A 13,174-nucleotide genomic window follows, 5' to 3' on the forward strand; every position below is an offset into this window, starting at 1 on the left:
TGCAAATAACTCCTGGGATTACGCATAGCAATCATCGCCCCCTATCCCAGACGAATGTCCATTTTTACCACGTGTCACACATGCACAGCTGCCACAGGGGGTTCGCTTTAAACAGTTGAGAAGAGGTATAATTTAAGGCTCTTGGAGTTCGAGGCATTTAAACAGTGGATAAATGCAGGGTCAGTACATGGAGACATAATCTTGCCTTTGTGATACAAGCAGTCACAATTTCATAGTCAATGCCGTTCAGATAACGAAACATCTGCTATGACAACCAATTGTAGGAGAAAAACAGCAGAGGCCGGAAAACCACAAGTTGAAGGAAAAAAAAACACAGAAACGTGTACAAAAAAACACATCCCCTTCTGCATTAGGAACCGATGAATGTTTTTTTATGCAATGTAAAAAATGTGGCATCGGCAATGCTGCACCTTACCTGTTTACAAGTGGGTGCCAGCTTCTTGAGAACGCAAGGGAAGGTGATTTGTAGCAAAGCCTCTTGGAAGAACTTCTTCCTCACAGTGCTGCTGTCATAGTCGTATTTCTGGGGGGGGGGGGGGGGGGGAATTGACACGGGGAGAGACAGGAAGGTGTAGCATAGAAAAATGGGAAGAATTACTACATTCAACAAATATTTGAGATGAATAGGAAATGGCAGGGAGCGGAAATGTTCAATAGATAAAGGTTACAACGGGGAGCATTGGGAGGGGGAACAGGAATGTAATCCAAATAAAAATTTCAGAAAAAAGGTGAGAGAATAGAATTGAACACCACACTGGTTCCAGCACAGGGAGGAAACCACGTCCTGCCCATTATAATGTAAATGTAATCATTTTGTAAAAGTTCTTGCATCAACAACCGGACGCAAATCAAATAAGACAAGTTGCGTGGAAGACGATTTAGTTTTTTTGCAAGCTTTTATATTTACATGTACCGAACGGCCCCAATGTTTTCTTGTTTTGCCGAGTCCCGGATACCTTAAGACGCCTGTGGCACATTTGCCGGCGGTTCAACACCTCAGTGGTTTGGGTAATTTTTTGGGGCGGGTGTGGCTCCAGTGACTCATCGGAAGCCACGACCGGGGGGGAAACTTAGTTCTGAATGACCACAGTTGCACACTGGAGAGTTTTTTTTAAATGTTGCAGCCTTAAATTTTAATTTAATGCTACAGCACACGCTTGGGAAGCATCGATAATTTGGCCACCCACTTTTTATCCCCCTCCCCCGCTCTCCGCTACCCCCTCCCCGCCCTTCACCAAGCGCCACAATGACAAACACGGCGTGGGCAGGTCGTCTGTGACGTCGGTAGGCAAGCCTCAGCGGCAAGTGCCTCGTACCGAGCAATGCCACAAGAAATGCATTTCCAACCGGAGGCGCTTTTAGTTATAAAAAACGCTTTACTACGTGCATTCCATGGTATGAATCTGAGGTGCACGCATAGATACACGGGGGATAAAGGCAAGTCAGGTATGACTATCAAATGACAAGATCCGAAAGTGGTGGCGAGTGGGGGAGGTCTAATCTTGGGGTGCACCTCATGTTAGGTGTGGAACAAATTCTTTCCACAGCACGAAGCACGGCACCTGTTTTCTGCAGTGAAGGGGCAGGTGGTGGTGTGACGTGTGTTCAAATATTTCCCCGAGTCGTGAGGGTTAAGTGCACGCGGCCTTGGATGTGTCGTTTCTCAATGACAGGAGGATCTCTGACAGACCGTTTCATCCGCACTTTGGGCCACGGATTTTGGCATCACCGTACGCCGACTCAAGAGAAATTCCCACCTGCATTCTTAATGACTCACCCACTCTGCCGAGTTAGTTTGCCTGAACCAGTGTCTCCGAACCGCCTTTGGTATTGCTGCCCCCCAATTGATATCACTCGTCCCTGTGCCCTCTGCCCTCCCACCGCCACACGCCCCCCGCCCCAACATATCCCCAGGTCATGAAGGCCACAACACACAGTGAGATCACGTGTCCACGCCTCCAGTCAACGCGGTGTTAGTACGGGAAGAGTAGGCCAACGCCCCCTCTAGGGGTGGGTGGGGCTCTTGTTTAAAGCTCCCCCCCCCTCTAGAGGAGGTCCCTTCAACGAGCAGTGGCACGAAAATGATGTATGCATGGGGGCAATGGGTGAAAAGTGAAAAAAATTTTTTTGAGAACTTTGGTACCTTGAGCACACGGTCCTGTGCCTTTTGCAGGAGGGATGTCAGTGCATTCCCAGAGCCCTTGGACATGTTGTGATGCGTCAGCTGCTCAAAGGTGTGCACAGCGCTATCCAGCAACTGCGAGAGACATCGCATCATCGGTTACGATTTTCCATGATCACCTCTTGCACCAATGCCGTCACGTACCATCACCCCCAGCCTTGGCAGCCACAACTCGCTTCTCAACGACCTCCTCAAGTCGCCCTTCTCAGAACTCCAAACAATCCACGAATGCCGCCACAAGACTCCTCGGCCGCGCCCATAAATGCGACATCGCACCGATACTCCGATCCCTCCACTGCGATCCTGGACTCCCCTACAAGACTTCACTTGCAGGCCTCGAGATCCTACGTCCACTTGCCCCGGTCTACTTCTCTCCTCCGGAGGATATCACCGCTTCTCTACTACGGACCCCGGCATCTGCAACTCCCTCTCTCCAGCCATCTGCAATGCAGATTCCCTGCTTCTATTATAAGCCTAGGCCAAATACTTTCTTCTTCGCCTCTGACAATGACACGTTGCTACATATAAAGTGTTTAAAATATAAAAATCTAGAGCTCCCCTGTTTTCGGTGCTTCCCAGTAATGCACGTGGGCCCCACTCTTTGTGCAGCGTATTGAGACACAGCTGCTTGTAAGGCACTCGATAAATCCAAACTTTCACTGCGTGCGTGTGAGCGAGTGCGTGGCATAAACCGCAGCCGCAAAAAAACGCTGACTTTACGAAGCTGTTCTCGGCGCAACGCGTGGGATATTAATCACACGTTGCCCACGCACCACTCCCCAGGAGTGAAGTCGCGGATTTTCAGTGGCAAGCATTAAACCATCTTGTGTCACACAGTGAGCAGCGGGCCTGCCTCATACGAGCCGTACGGTGCTGTGGCGTCTCCTCAGAGGAGAGTAGACCGCAGATTCGGGAGCCGTGCGGCTCCGTGGATTTGCGCTGTTGCAATTGTGGAAATGTCACCCCCCTTGGGCTGCTTAAATTCGCCGCAAATATCCTTCGCAAGCTTTCACAACGAGGCACGAATATTCTTGCCCGAGCTGCTGCTTAAAGCATTTAATTTATCCTAGCAAGCCCGCAGTGAGAATCAGGAATGCTTTTGTGGTTTGCGTCCATTTGGTATTGTGGGTTGCACGTGACAAGGCCTCTGAATGGTGCTAAAGCCAGATGACGCTGTGCATGGACGCAAACACGCTGGCATCTTCGACTCTGGGGACAGCCTCAGGGACGGCGTGTTGCTCTCACGTTTTTAGAAACGACGACAGAAAACGGCTTTACTGTCAGTGGCAAGTAGAGCCCTGAAGACAAATAAACTACGAGTTCACATTATAAGTAATGTTTTTGTTCGGGGGAGGGTGGGGGACGGGGGCAAGGTGTAAGATTGTTACGGGGCCAAATTTCTTACGAGCTGTGGGGCACAGGTCTTTCTATAAAACTAGGGATCTGTAGTTTAATTTCACTAAAGTATTTTACAAGGCCACTAATTAGACACTAGTTCAATGATTTTAAAAGCAGAATCTATTCATTAAAAAAACAAATAATAAAAGAAGAAAAAACCTCAAACAAAAGTTAAAAGACCGCAATTAATATACAAGCATCGATAATCTCGTGACGTTAATGGTGGGGCAACACTACATGCAGTGGTGTGATACTAAGTGATCCTGTCGCTGTGGATATCGGCGAATAATCTCGACAAATGCACAGGGGTCCCCCCTGGTTCTCCTTATGGCCTTGTGGGGTGGGGGGGGCACATTTGGCCAGAACAGTAAAAAATGTCTCCAGCGATAAAAGCACACGGAGCAGTGCGGTGTCGAGATGACATTCCGGTGGGGGCCAAGCGCCCACACCGAGCACTCGTAAGGCAAAGCAGGGGGGAGGTAACCCCCCCCCCCCGCCACGGCCCCCCACTTCAAGCTGCACGTGGACACGAGTCGGACAGTCGCCTCTTGCGCAATGTCTTTCAAATTCCCATGCAGGAGCAATTATTTTGACGGGCGTAGCAAACGTGTTTTAGATAAACGTGTTTTAGATAGCGCCCAAGCAGCCACACACGTGGGAAACGCAAGTATTAATGTCTTCTTTTGCAACGTACGTAGCCAACCGTGCTAATAGGATGTGGGGGCGGGAGAGAGATGGGGGGGGGGGAGCGGGGGGAGTTGGGGGAGCACATGCTTCACCTGCTGCATGAGTCGCTGAGCGTGGTCGATGAGCGTGTCGAGTGTCGTGAAATTGAACGTCTGACGCAGCCTCTCTTTGTGCTCCCACAGCCCCTCCACATTCTTGTAGCTGGGTTTCATGGCCACCACGTTGTACGGAAGAACTTTCAGCTTGGACATCAGCTGTGCCGTACAGGGGATCACGCACGCACACGCACGCAGGCAGTCTTAAGCGGAGAGTGCTGCTTTGTACGTCAGCATGTTGAACTTCTTTCGCACTGCACGTAGCCAACCGTGCGAATAGGGGGTGCAATTGGAGATGCAAACAGCTTTGAGCAACTAGGAGCCCACTGGCAACCTGCCTGGAAACTAGCCAAGGTCATTCATGGCACAACGATCCCGCATTTGACACTTTAAACACTGTAGGGGTTGGTGATGTTAGTGAGCGCCTATTAACGTTGGCTCAGCGGTAGAGCCCATGGCTGGCGATCTAAATTTGTGAGTTCAAAGCCGGGTTGGGGGTTGACTTCGCCCCTTATGCCTCCGGGTTTGATAAAATGAGGATCACCAGTGGTGGAAATTCATACATCCCTGTGGCAGGAGCAAACCTCTACATTGGACAACCAACTCAGCTTCCCAACAAAGTGGTGGTCATTTCATAGACCACCAAGGGATGATGTGGCCACCAAGTCAACCCCCAACTAGGATTAGAACCCGCAACCTTCCGAATGTTAACTGCTCGCTCTACGTAGAACGCCGTCGAATCCCGTAGCGGTCAACATTCCGGTGGAGGGTATCCGGCGGTGACGGCAGAGGCCCTTACCTTGCCGATCTGGTCGTTATTGGCGCCGTTCTTGACCTCGGCGATAATCTCGGAGGTTTTGCCGACGAAGAGAACGCGCAGCTGGGAGAAGCCCTCGCCCACGGGGTCCGCGAGGCTCTCGAGCAGAGTCGGCAAGTCCTGCTGCACCTGGCTCCTCCAGAACGGCTCGGCGCTGGGGGCGACCCAGGCTGTAAATACACAGACAAAGATCCCCCCGTATAGACTTAACAGACTGTTGGGGCAAGTGCTGTTGGCGAGCACCTGTGAAGATCGGTACAGCACACGAGGGGGGTGGGTGGCCAACGCCATGCCACGCCACGCCACACCGCCTTTTTCTCCCTAGTGGCAATGTTTTCACATCACACCAGGTACTCATTTGAGGCAGAGTCGAACCTAGAGGAGACCCAGGACTCGTTCAAATACCGTATTTTCCCGCATATATGCGTATGCGGGCTATATGCGGGAAAATACGGTAATCATACCTGGTGTTGGAGGTGGCCGTGAGCCGGGACTCGAACTCGAGTTACCAGGCTCATAGCGAGATGCGCGAGACGCTGCGCCAGTGCTCACACACGCACGTGCAGAGGTCCCCCCCCCCCGGCTCAGCCACTCTCACGAACACACGGTCGGGCGCAAGTGCCGCGTGCGAGCACCTACTAAGGCTGCCGCCAGAGTCAACGGCGCTCGCCCACCACCTATTTACATCATGGAGCCAAGCGCTGGAAGTTCCACGTGACGTTCCATATGTAGTGACATAAGAGGGGAGGGGCTGCTGGGGGCTCTGGGACCCTAGGCAACCCAGACGCTTAAGCCCCTTGGCGCCACCAACGGGGGGGGGGGGGGGGTGTGTGCTCTGTGGGATATCTGGGGGCGCACACAACCCCACCCCTCGTTGGGGACGAGGCATAAAAGGGCAGCTCCCTGGCCGATCGGGGCCAGTTGTAGCTCAAGACCCAAGACCAGCCATCTCAGGACCCTGGGACGATGTGAGGGCCAGAGTATCACCGTTGGCTCCCCCACAAAGTGGAACTGATCATATGGACGCTGGCATGATAAATGGCTGAGTCAACCCCCCCCCCAACCAGGATTTGAACTCCGATTGCGAGCCGGTCACTCCACCACAGAGCCAGCTGGCCGATATGGCAAGCAAGGTGGTGGTGGCCGTCAGCGAGACGGATATTTGGGGCCCTGTACAAAATGTTGGCTGGGTGCCAACATTCATTCCCATGTAAATAAATAATATTTATTCTTGTAATATTTGGGTGCCCCCTTGAGCTTGGAGTTGGACCCGATTTCGCCCCCCCCCCCCCCGCTCTTATCAGACCTGGGTGTCAGCAACACACCGGGTTGCCAGGGTCTTGCCAGTAATAAATAACAATCATAACGGCAGCATTCAAGTGTACCGAGATTGATGGACTCCGCATGGCTGCACACACAAAAAAACATTACATTTGGTTTTTGCACTTTATTTGGCTAATGTCTAGCTCAGAGAATTACAAATATCGGTTTGACAGTCATGCAACAAATCTATTGAAGGACTTTTTTGGAAGTCTTGTGAATTATATGTACCAGGGGCTGTTCTCAGACATATGGGATTCATTGCTCGGTGAGATTTCTGAACGGCTTTTTAGTCTAATTACACAATGACGATCGCAGAAATTTAAAAAAACATTGGGGAAAGAAAGACCTGGGGCAGGTGAAAGGCTTCTCAAGATGTGAATGGCCACTGGCGATATGTATACTCTGGGATTGAACCTGGGTGGCCAGAGTTTATAGGCAGTGTGTAGTGGTACGACGGCATCATCACTACACGTATGGACACACAAAACAACAGCTGCCATTCGCCACTAAGTGGGAGTGACAGCACCACAGTGCTTGTACCAGGCTAGGTGCACTCGGCTAGATGTACACAGAGACACAATAGACAGCACAATAGACAGCACAATAAGCACGGTTGGCTACGCACGGTGTGAAAGAAGTTCAATATACATACACAGAGAGACAAAGATCCCCAATATAGCCTTTAATAGACTGTCAAGGGCAATTGCCCTTAGCGAGTAACACCTATGAATGCCGACACAGTGCACGACGGAGTGGGTGGCCAGCACAATGCCCGGCCGCCTTTGTCTCCCCAGTGTTGATGTTGACACACCACACCAGGTACTCATTAGTGGCTGAGTCGACCTAAGGGATGCCCAGGACCGGTTCAGAGAATCATCACCGATCTTGGCCACGAGCGGGAATTGAACTCTGGCCGCCAGGTTCATAGCGCAGCGTGCTAACCGCTGCGCCACCACTCCCCACACACAAATAAAACAGGGGAAGCATATAAAACATTTACAGGCATTGCACATTAGGCATCATACCTACATCTTCTTGGTTCTTTCGGTAAAGTCACGTAGAAGGGAAATAATAAAATAAAATGAATAAAACATAATAAAATAATTCTCACGACGTTTCGGCCACAACGCAAGCAGCCGTCCTCAGGTGAAGAACAGGTCTGTCGGGGAGACGCTGTCTTCACCTGAGGACGGCTGCTTGCGTTGTGGCCGAAACGTCGTGAGAATTATTTTATTATGTTATATTTTTATTATTTTGTTATTTCCCTTCTACGTGACTTTACCGAAAAAACCAAGAAGATGAATCCCTGAAATCACGAAAGCTTTCAATCGAAATCATACCTACACTTGAATAGTTACTCGAAGTAATTGTTATGATCATCACATACGTGTGCAATCAACCAAGCGTAAGTCGCAGAGAGATGCCATCTTAAGACACCGTGTACCCCGAAGGATAGTATGCAAAAAATGTGTTCTCACTGAAAGGGCACCAATTATGGTGCAGATTACATCCCCAAGTAATTAAATGCTATCACCAGAATATTGATTATAATTGCTGCAGACAGAACAAACAAGAGACAGACAGCACACCGAGGAAATACTAATTTTTCACAAGGTCATTAAAGTGTGCAGGCATTTGCTATATCTATATATCTCAAGAGAGAGCTATGTATTTTCATCAGCCACAGTGTTTCTACGCAAAACGTGGACGTGTAATAATCCCTGCGTTGTCAGCCAGATTCTCACATTGAGAAAAGTTTTCGTTCCAAATTTGCATCACTAGTCAGACATGCAGAGACACAATAACCGACTTCTCCACCCCGATGACGAAACAACTCACTTAAGCCAGCATTCTTCACTAAGTTTCAGAAGGGAGGCCACTTTCGCCGATGAAACACCATCGGTGCGAGGGCCGCTACACAGTTGAAACCATTGGGGTTTGACAGCAGCACCATGATGATTATGGGGGGTGTTTTCACAAGTTGTGTATTATCGGGGGAAGGGGGCGCACGTCAGGAACCGTCAGGATTCGCCAGTGGCCCGCGGGCCTTGCAATTAAGAACATTGCGCTAAGCGGATGCAAAATATCCCGGCCGTTTCTTCAAGATGCGAATCTGAGTGGTGGTCAGGTGGCGCGGAGGTCAGGCCACTGAGCCGTCACCGCTGAGGACCCTGGGTTTGAGTCCAGGACGCCATCTGTGATTAAACCGGGCTCTCACTGGTAGCGAGTTATGGCTTCTCCTGTTGTTGCCTAGATGAGCAACGAGCGAGACCATTAGCGTTGCACTGGGTTGTGCCGGATATCTATGCCGAATATCTGTGTCGGTTAATTAGAAACGTGCATTGAGAGTATTTGGCTGCTACACATTTCGGACATGATAAGCCACTTCATTGGGCCATCATTTGTGGCCACGTCGCTTCTGAAAAAAGAGCTATTATAAAGCTCAGTGGGCCTTACCTAGTAAAAATAAAAATTGTTAGTAGCATATGAAAGTCGCGTATCCTGTTTATGTACGTTTCTGCATTCACTGTTATTTGAAATATAATTTAAAAAAACATGGAATAAGACGTGAATCTTCGCCACGGCAAAGCTGTGGGACAGGTGATAGGACAGGCAGCGGCCGTCATATTTACTTCATTTATCTTGTATACCCAGAGAAGCCTCACCGAGTCTTAAAACTCTTTTTCAGGAGGATTCTGCCAACTTTTGCAATATGGAACGATGTGCTATTTGCAATCCCAATTGAGCAATTTGCAGATATCTGGTTAGTATTGAGATATTTTGCTAATACCAGTTAGATCGTGTGCAATATTAGTTGTTTTATCTACAAGAAGAAACCAGAGAATCCGGGAGGAAACCCATGCAGAACAGCAGGAGAGAGAATATCCAATACTCCACACAGGAAGGCGCCCGAGTCGGCAATCTAACCGTGGCACTCCCTGCCGTGGGACGCAAGCGCTACCACCGCGCGGCCCCCAGCGTCGAACGCGCATCGATCCCCGCACCTCGGATCTTGCGCTGCAGCTGCTCCTTGCAGGCGAGGATCTCGTTGAGGTCGGAGCGGACGAGCCCTTCGACCCTCGGGCGGCCCTCGGCGCACTCCTTGACGAGCGCCTGGTACCTGGGCTTCACCTGGTTACGCACCTGCCCGTAAATGCTGTCCTTCACCTGCGGCACAGAAGCGCGCACAGCCGATCGTCTTTGTTGCTCCCCGCCCCCCGCCCTGTTCCCCCGACCAGTGGTTATGTTCAGCACGATGACACAGGGGGGGACAGTGGATAATCTGGTTCGATGAGCCCGTGCGGCTCTACGGCCGGTGCTTCATTTCAGCCAGAGCAATCCGGAACGCCAACCGTACAATTATTATGGCACCCAGCCAAGATCCATCTCGACTTTGTTCTTCGTGTGGCTGGTGTTGAGGCACAGCAACGGTTCTAATTTTACGTTGAGGTGGTCGGGCCAGATGATTGACTGCAGTAGCGGAGTGTCCCGAGTGACACACATTCGAACACCGGAGAAGATTTAATTTTCCATTTGTGCCTCCGGTATTCCCATCTGCTGCTATGGCTTGTGCGGATGCATGATACTGCAACAACTTTGAGTCCATGCATATCATTGTTATTATCCTGCTCTATGGATAATTTAGGAGCACATGGTACAATAACAGGAGGTTTTATTATGGATAAGCGTACCCTGTACTCTAGAGACAGTGCCTCGCGGCAATAATTCGTACTCCATGACAGTCTATCATTGTGCCGAGTACAGCCCCTTTTGTCAATCCACTCTTGAATGAAAGTGTCCCCATGCCGTTTGGGTCATAGAGGATATGTGACCGTACTTCACGACTCACATTAGTGTGGGTTATTCAAGGTGGAAAGCATAACCTTGGAGCATAGTGCAGTAACAACGGCGGATTATTCTGCACTGCCCTCTGCAAACATTGCAACCCGGGGGGCAGTGGACAACACCAGTTTTATGCGTGGCGCCCAAGCAGTGTGTAGGCTCAAACCTGCTTAGCTTTCAAGATCTGGTGAGAATGGGCGAATGCCAGGTGACTTAGTCACAGAAAATGGGCGGCTCAGCACTAGAGCGAGTGGCTCGCAATCAGACGGTCGTAAGATCAAATCCTGGTTGGGGGTAGACCCGGCTCATTATCCCTCCGGGGTAGATAAAATCAGTCCCACTTTGTGGAGAAGCCAACAATAGGAATGTGGAATTCCCACCACTGGCTAAGAATTATTTTAAAAAAAAGCGTGTAGAAGCATCATCTCGATGTTCATTTGAGCTGGAAATAACTTAAGACTTTTCTTTTGAAACAAGTTCAACGAAAGATGTCAAATGCACCCAAGCGCTTCCACAGACGAGGTGGGAGGTGGCGTGGTCGGCGTGTGTTTGTGGATGTACTGGGACACCTGATGCCGAGTTTTTGACACAGGTGCACCAGGTGCTCGTCGTGTCTGCGGGCCCCACAGACCTGGATCCACGCCTTGAGCTGGTCGCTGGGTTTACCACGCAGCTTGGACTTCAAGTTGGTCTGCACTGCAGGGAGGACATCTTCCATCACCAGGTTACTGAGGATCTGCGGAATGCACGCGAGGGTGCACGACAGTTAGAAAGGCGCGGCCCTGCAATTACTTAATTACGCCACTGCTGGCGGAAGGGGCTTCCGTTAAAACTCAAGAGATGCCCCCTCCAGGGTTTTATTGCCAGGATGGGTAAAACCTATTCTTAATTTGCATACTTTGACACTGGCAAAAAAGGTCCTAGAGATATGGGCCTACTCTTCCATGCTGCCTAGAGGTGGGAGTACCCACGTTTTACCCCACCAGACCTGCCGATCGACTAAACGTGGTGTTAAGTCTAGATTTGAAGCTTTCGTGACTGCAAGGATTCATACTCTTAGGTTTTTTCGGTAAAGTCACGTAGGTAAAAAGAAATAATAAAAATACGTGACTTTACCGAAAAAACCTAAGAGTATAAACGTGGTGTGCCCATTTATAATGCTGCTGATGAGTGGGTACAGTGCGCGGACGAAGATAAAGATGCTGCCACTAACAATGTGAATGAAAGTAAAATTATAGTTTACAGGAAAGTGGAAATCAATTGCGGGAAGAATCCCTCCCCAGACCAAGTCAGTCATGGGCTGTTGTTTTTATCATACTTCACCACCCTGGTCAGTGCGGGTTGGTGAAGGGTGGAGGGACTGATATCAATATTGCTCGGCACTAGCATTAGCCATGGCCAGGAATTGAACTCAGGTGACCAGGCACACACACACATGTATATATTTGAGGCCGAGTCGACCTAGAGGGAGGGAGGTTTTTCCTGGACTACACCTATACACACATTCTCTGTCACACACACACACATTTGAGGCTGAGTCGACCTAGGGGAGGTGTTCAGGACCTCAACAATAACTGCCATTCGCCACCAAGTGGCGGCGACATCACCACGGCGCTTGTGCCAGGCTATGTGCACGTTGAGGCCACGTGAAAGACCTCACCCACACTCTCGCACAAAAAAAAATACGCAAACACACATCTTAACGCAATGTATTGCTAACCACGGTGCCACCCACCAGGTAAACAGTTGCAGAATATGATCAAACGCCTGTTAAACTAGTACTGTACTGCACTTCAGGGCCTGGTATGTGTGTGGGGTGGGGTAGCACCACCACGCCTGCATGGTGGGCTTGCCAGCATTGACGTAGAAACACCGCACCAGATGTCACTTTCAGTTCAACACTGGGTAGTCCCAAGCCAGGCTCAGTTCAGTTGCGAGTTTAAAATTCTCCGGGTCCTCCGGATTTCCTCCTCCACATTTAGAATCAACGTGCGTTTAGAGTGTTTGGCTGCTGTTATAAATGTCTCCGTGATAAGCCTTAAAAAGCAAATTTCACGAATAATTATGTGAAATTAACAAATTACAGCACGAATAATAATGATAATGCAAACTATTTACTCGGTAAAACCACACCGAGTTTAGAGACTCTTTATTTACACAAGGGTCTTGGTCATTTAAATTTATTCAGCTCGTACAACAAAGCGAGCCTTGGTGGTTGTGTATGAGAAAATCGGGGGGCCCGAGCACAGAGCAACGTACGCAACTCTAAAAGCCGCGGAAGCTCCAAAGCTCATCAAAACTGCGATTGCACCCAGGGGAGTCAGGATAATAAATTCAACCTTGCAAAGTCGGGAGAGAACTTCGGAGTCCCTCAGGACCACTGTTAGGCCGAATGTCAAAGCCACCATGGGGAAAAGTGAAGTCATTACGGAGTCATATTCTTAGGTTTTTTCGGTAAAGTCACGTAGGTAAAAAAATTTAAATTAATAAAAGTAAAATATTTATTTTACTTTTATTAATTTTAATAATAAAAGTCTCACCTCCACCTCGGTGCCGGTACACATGGCCCACGTGCCGAACTCGCCGCCCTCCTGCCGGTAGAGACGCACGCTCTCGCGCAGAGCCTGCACCTCCAACTTTTCGGAAACGCCCGCTGCGCCGCGGCGAGGGTGCGGGAGAGCGAGGGCGCGCGCATACACACAAAGACACAAAGACAGAGATCCCACTAAATAGGTTAAGAAATACTTAAAAAGCAAACAGAACATACAATTTATGACGTCAACAAATAATAATAATAATAAAAATCAC

General features: G+C 49.6%; 1 protein-coding gene across 1 annotated transcript in view; it reads right to left on the reverse strand.

The window, feature by feature from the left end:
• The window catches only part of LOC144724370 (protein Niban 2-like), a 47,264-nt gene that overhangs the window by 6,190 nt on the left and 27,900 nt on the right, over nt 1-13,174 (reverse strand). Inside the window, exons 6-12 of the mRNA XM_078603447.1 lie at nt 12,907-13,019; nt 10,998-11,102; nt 9,529-9,691; nt 5,183-5,370; nt 4,381-4,542; nt 2,165-2,278; nt 437-544 (exon numbers count right to left, since the gene is read on the reverse strand). Coding sequence (XP_078459573.1) covers nt 437-544; nt 2,165-2,278; nt 4,381-4,542; nt 5,183-5,370; nt 9,529-9,691; nt 10,998-11,102; nt 12,907-13,019 — 953 coding nt within the window. The remainder of the gene's footprint in view (nt 1-436; nt 545-2,164; nt 2,279-4,380; nt 4,543-5,182; nt 5,371-9,528; nt 9,692-10,997; nt 11,103-12,906; nt 13,020-13,174) is intronic.

Source organism: Lampetra planeri, chromosome 20 (assembly GCF_965212315.1).
Source record: "Lampetra planeri chromosome 20, kcLamPlan1.2.h2, whole genome shotgun sequence".
NCBI classification, from domain to species: domain Eukaryota; kingdom Metazoa; phylum Chordata; class Hyperoartia; order Petromyzontiformes; family Petromyzontidae; genus Lampetra; species Lampetra planeri.